The sequence below is a fragment of the Triticum urartu genome, chromosome 3 (assembly GCF_003073215.2).
Source record: "Triticum urartu cultivar G1812 chromosome 3, Tu2.1, whole genome shotgun sequence".
NCBI classification, from domain to species: domain Eukaryota; kingdom Viridiplantae; phylum Streptophyta; class Magnoliopsida; order Poales; family Poaceae; genus Triticum; species Triticum urartu.
Genome location: NC_053024.1, coordinates 631,502,427 through 631,508,010, shown reverse-complemented (window position 1 = coordinate 631,508,010; position 5,584 = coordinate 631,502,427). Strand labels below are relative to the sequence as shown.

Sequence of the window (5,584 nt, the reverse complement as noted above, 5' to 3'; positions counted from 1 at the left end):
TATACTACTATATGATATTCTATATACTAGTTTTTCATTATAAGTATGTTCATATATTATATATAAGATAATCTAAAGTGGGTAACATGAAAAAATTGCAAATTGATCCATGATTTTTATTATATTTGTGAAATACGTATATATTTGTATGTAAAATGAAGCATACTGAAAATATGATGCATACTACCTAAAAAATACTGTATATACTACCTAAACATTCTTATATACTACATACTACGCTTACATGTGTGTATGTGTGTGTCCAGTTACATTCATGGATGAGTAGTCTAAGTGATTTTTTTAGACGAACATTCACAATTGTTCTTTCTTGTTTTTTTCAATTACAACACAAACCAACGGGGACCATTTTCTTCTTTTATTGAAGATACTTCTGCAACCCCTACTTCGAAATGATCAAAAAAAGAGACTACATAATAAGATCAACAAAATCAAAGAAAAAATCATGAGTTCAAAAAATAAAATCAACGCATTTAAACAAGATCATGCACATAAACAAGGGAAGGGGATTTTGGGTCGAGGCTAGCGGTTGCATTAGCTAGGGTAAAGCTGCTAGTTTTTTTTTCCTTTTAGTGAATGATACATGAGACCTACGTGTTAGAAAGAATTAGTAAACACGTGTATCCCTCTCCTGTTAATTTCCGTCTTAACAGTACTAGTTATGTGCGTAGATGTTTCTATTATATGCGTAGTACATGCTAGCCTGGTTTGTAATTAGTATGTCAGTAATTTTGTTAATGTCATGATCATGATCGTTTCCTGGATTAATTTAATCAAGAAATTCCTATTTACTAAGCAACTAAAGTCACATTTCTTAGAGGTAGTAAAATGTATTTTTGTGGAAATGAATAAATAGAAAGGAGATCCAGATTTGATACTATCTTTCATGATGGTCATGTAGGAGCAAAGATTTACACCGGATACTCTGTGACAATCTTCATTGGGTTCTTCATGAATTGCATGTTCTCAGTATTTTATTTAGCGCACGTTCCGTTCGTTTTGGAGTGCGCCGACTTCCTCGGCCTTCTCCCTGACAAACTCCAACGTGTCTTGGACATGCCGCATCTCCGTTTTGGTTGTCGCATTCGGCACTGAAACTGTGAGGTTCGTTTGAGGGTTCAAGTCTTCACACGCACCTATTTTTTGAAAGTTGAAAAAGAATTTATAGGCCGAGCCCAGGACAGAGGAGGTGGGGTGGTGTTCGCCGGTTCGTACAGACGTACAGTATAGCCTGTAAGCGTCAAATACTATGAATTGGGAGTTGCCAACCTATTATAGTTGTGCAATTTGAATGAAGCTCAACCCCTTTTCAGTCAAATGTGGAATAGACACTCCCTCAAACTTCTCAAAAGATAATCTTTATTGCATTCTTGATGCTTCATATGCACTAGAATGCTCTTATATTATGGGACTGGGTGAGTACATGGATTTTTTTTTGAAAGGACATGGATTTTTTTTGGTTGTGCATATGTTGCAATTCATGCTTACCGAATCCCATATTCTCGGTATTTATCTCAGCGCACGTTCGGTTCCTAGTCATGCCCGGAGTCCTAAGGGAGGGCGCCGACCTCCTCGGCCTTCTCCCGGACAAGCTCCCACGTGTCTTGGACGTGCTGCATCTCCGTCATGGCTCCGCCCACAACCATACGGATAACAAACTTGTCGTCCACCACGAAGTGCGTCATGAACGCCCTCCCGCTAGCGTTCACCGCCACGAGGAGCTTACGGTTCAAGCCATCAACGGCATCACCGTCGCCGTCGTGCCCTGGACGGAGGCGGAAGATCACGAGGGAGAACCTCGTCGGCGCTACCACCTCGAACCGCCCGTCGGCCTTCAGCTCCTGCTCGAACCACCTGGCCATCTCGACGTGCCGCCGTACGTACGCCCGCATGCCCGCCCCGCCGTAGCGGCGCAGGACCACCCACAGCTTCATGGCGCGGAACGGCCGCGACAGCGCGATCTGCCAGTCCTTGTAGTCCACCACGCCCGCGCCTGCACTTTCTTCTGTGACGTTGCTGAGGTACTCTGGGTTGGTGGACAGCGCGGAGGTGAGCGCGACCGGGCTTGCCACCCACAGGCAGCAGCACTCCATGTTGGTGAGGAACCACTTGTGCGGGTTGATGCTCACCGAGTCCGCGAGCTCGGCGCCGTCTATGTGATGCTGGAACTCGGGGCAGATCAGGGCGCTGCCGGCGTACGCGGCGTCGACGTGCAGCCACATGCCGTGCCTCCGCGCCAGCTCGCCGAGGTCCCGCACCGGATCGACCGCGCCGAGCCCGGTCGTGCCGACCGTGGCGCACAGGTACAGCGGCACGAGCCCGCTGGCCACGTCGGCCTCCACCGCGTCGCGGACGCTGTCCGTGGTGAGGCCGTAGCCCGACGCTGCCGACGTCCGGATTACGCGGAAGTTAGACCGCGGGATCCCCACGATCCTCGCGCCCTTCTGGAACGTGGAGTGGCTCTGGTCCGAGGCGTAGACCACCAGCCTCAGGATGCCCTCGTGGCCGAGCCTGCTCAGCGCGCGATCGCGCGCGGCCGCGAGCGTGCACACCACGGCCTCGCAGGTGCTCCCGTGCAGCACGCCGCCGCCGCCGCCGGAGAAGAGGAGACGGTCCGGGAGGCCCACCAGCTTGCCCATCCAGTCCACCACGGCGCTCTCGAGCTCGGTCGCGGCCGGCGAGGCGGCCCGCATGAGTGGCACAACGTTGAGCCCGGTGGAGAGCATCTCGCCGGCGAACCCGGCCGTGCTGGCGTTCATGGAGAAGTAGCCGAAGAACTTGGGGCTCTGCCAGTGGGTCAGTGCCGGGACGATGTGAGACCGTACCTCCTCCAGTATCACGTCGATGGGCTCGCCGTTCTCGGGCGGCGCGTCGGGTAGAAGCGCACGGAGGCACCCTGGCAAGGACTGGGGCTGGACCGGATACGTCTCGACGTCAGGGTAGTACTCGGCGAGGAAGTTGATCACGGCGCGCGACTCCCCGGCGAAGGTCTCGGGGTCCAGTGACGATAGCACGTCAAATGGTGCTCCACCCGTCGCCATGGTATGTATCTACGCTTGCTGGTTCTCGTACACGTGAGAAGGAAACGGGCTGGAGTACTTTGTGATTGGGCTCGGTCTTCTGGCAAGTGTGCGCGTCGTGTTTATATATTAGGACTTTGCTAGACGTACGGAGTTTTACGGGGGATTTACAGGTTGCTTAACATTGATTGGTCGGGAATTGATTAAGACGCACGGGTCCATTGATGGAAATCAGAGAGGGCCAATTAGAAGAACGCGCAGTCCTCAACATGTAAAAACCTGTACTATCTTCGTTTCACTTTACAAGTCCTACGCGTATATTTAGATTGTCAATTTTATCATCCTAATATAAACTATATAACATAAAAATTATACCATTTGAAAATAGAAACTCTGAAGTTTATGTTGGTATATTTTTTATAATATATAATTTGTATTAGGTTGGTCAAATTGACGATCTAAGGGTACGCTCACGCCCTGTGAACTGAAAGAGAGGTAGTAGAATGTACCCGTATGTATGTGCCAGCCAATCAATGTTAAGCAACCTGTAAATCGCCGTAAAACTCCGTACGTCTAGCAAAGTCCATATTGTACTCTCTAGAAAGCAGTAATTCTACATGTACGAACGAGTTACGAAGCCGTATCTAACTTTTCTTCACCACATCCCCCCTCCCCCCCACCCACCTCTGATTTCTGATTTCTAGGGGTGTGGGCCCCGAGTCCCCTATTCCCAATTTCCCAATCACAGGTTGGCGCCTGGTTATCTACGTAGTAAAACTTAACGTAAGCTTCAGTAGGGGATGTACCATTGCTCGTCAAAAGACGTACTACGTCGGGTGTGTTAGGCGTGTGTGCGCATTATACGTACTCCTGCATGCGTGTGTTAGGCGTATTCAAGAAATGCATACGCCGAGCAATCACCCAAAAGGCCGCTGATCAGCCTGATCTGGTGGCTGTACAGATGCTCTACTTGTCGTACAGCTAGAGCGAGCACAAATCACCAGATCATCTTCATTGTAATCTGTTCGGCTGCTCTGCAAGTATCCATCAAACGGTTCACCTAAATTCATACTGCAAGGATCCATCTCCTTAGAGCATCTCTAGCAGATCTTTTGTATCACGAACTCTTATAGGGGCCGAAAACAGCCGTGATAGAACAAGAACCGAATATGAACCCGCAAAACTTGAAATCACACATTCGCGCAAGAAATTGAACCAGTTCAGTAGAACTACTAGCACTTGATCATCTTAAAAAGTCATACAAAGTAGAATTTTTTTTCAACTAATATTTATAGTAGCAGGCGCCACCGTAACCCTAATTACAAAATTGGGCTCACCGGAGCCGGGGGGATTGCGGCGGCGATCCTGCAGCGGCGGAGGAGCTCAGTCCTCGTCGTCGGAGACGAGGTCAACGTAGACCTCGTCCTGCTTCTTGGCTACGCAGCGCCACTCTTCCATGTTGGTCGTGAACTCCTGCACCGCTGCCATCCCCTGCTCGAGGAAGATTGTGTCGATGTCGGCGTCCCGTGGACGGTGCTGCTCTGCCTCCTTCTCCTCTTGCGCAGAGCGCACGACGATGGCGGCCTCCGTGACGTCCGCCTCCGCTCGGGGCCGTCGCCACCGCTGGCACCGCGACCCGCCGACCACATTCCGTGCCACATCGAGAGAGGAGAGGGGGAATTGAAGTAGCCGACGGCGAGAAATCAAGAGGGGGGGATTGGGAATTGCGGCGGCGGGCAGATATGGTTTCGACCCGTATTTCAGCCGCAAACCCTTGCATATACTACGCAGGGGCGAGAGGGGGGTGTGGTTTGCGGGTCACTGTACAATAATGTACGGGGCGGACGACTATAGCATGTGGTCCTGAAGTTGCTATTGTTTGCTGCCGGCCGCCTCTTCGGCCATGGCGGTGGAGACAATGGGATGCGTGGTGACCATGAACAATTGGTGTGACACATCGCACATGTGTACTTTATTATGCTCCGGTGTCTTGTCTTGTTACTCCCTCCGGTCCTTTTTACTGTGCATATAAGGATTGTCTGAAGTCAAACTTCGTAAAGTTTGACCATAGTTATATGAAAAAAATATTAACATCTATAATGCTAAATTTATATAATATGAAAAATAAAGTCATGATGCATCTAATGTTATTCATTTCACATTCTAAATGTTTGTATTTTTTTCTATAAATTTGGTCAAAGTTTACGAGGTTTGACTTTAGACAAATCTTATATGCGAACTAAAAAGGATCGGAGGGAGTACATCAGTATAATCATATCTTCTCTTGGTTTCCCTTGTAATCTGGTGTTGTAACTTGTAGTCATGTAGGGCTCAACTTTCAGCTAAGAAGCAGGGCCGGGGGACGCAGCTTCGGTGCCTTAAGGCACCGAAGCATTGTCCAGGGCCGGGAAATGTTTGCAGAACACAAAATACAACGCATCATCCGCGTGAAAAGATGTAGTTCACCAATAATGCAAGAAAATAGAGGCTAGAACTGACACGTGATGACACAAAAAATGATAAACAAGCTCAGCATGGCTAACAGA

General features: G+C 49.1%; 1 protein-coding gene across 1 annotated transcript; it reads right to left on the bottom strand.

Moving 5' to 3' along the window:
• Positions 1-1,568: 1,568 nt before the first annotated feature.
• On the bottom strand, positions 1,569-3,059 carry LOC125547056 (tyrosine decarboxylase 1-like). The gene has a single exon (XM_048711089.1). The coding sequence runs from the start codon at positions 3,057-3,059 to the stop codon at positions 1,569-1,571; it is 1,491 nt and encodes a 496-aa protein (XP_048567046.1).
• Between the last annotated feature and the right edge of the window lie 2,525 nt (positions 3,060-5,584).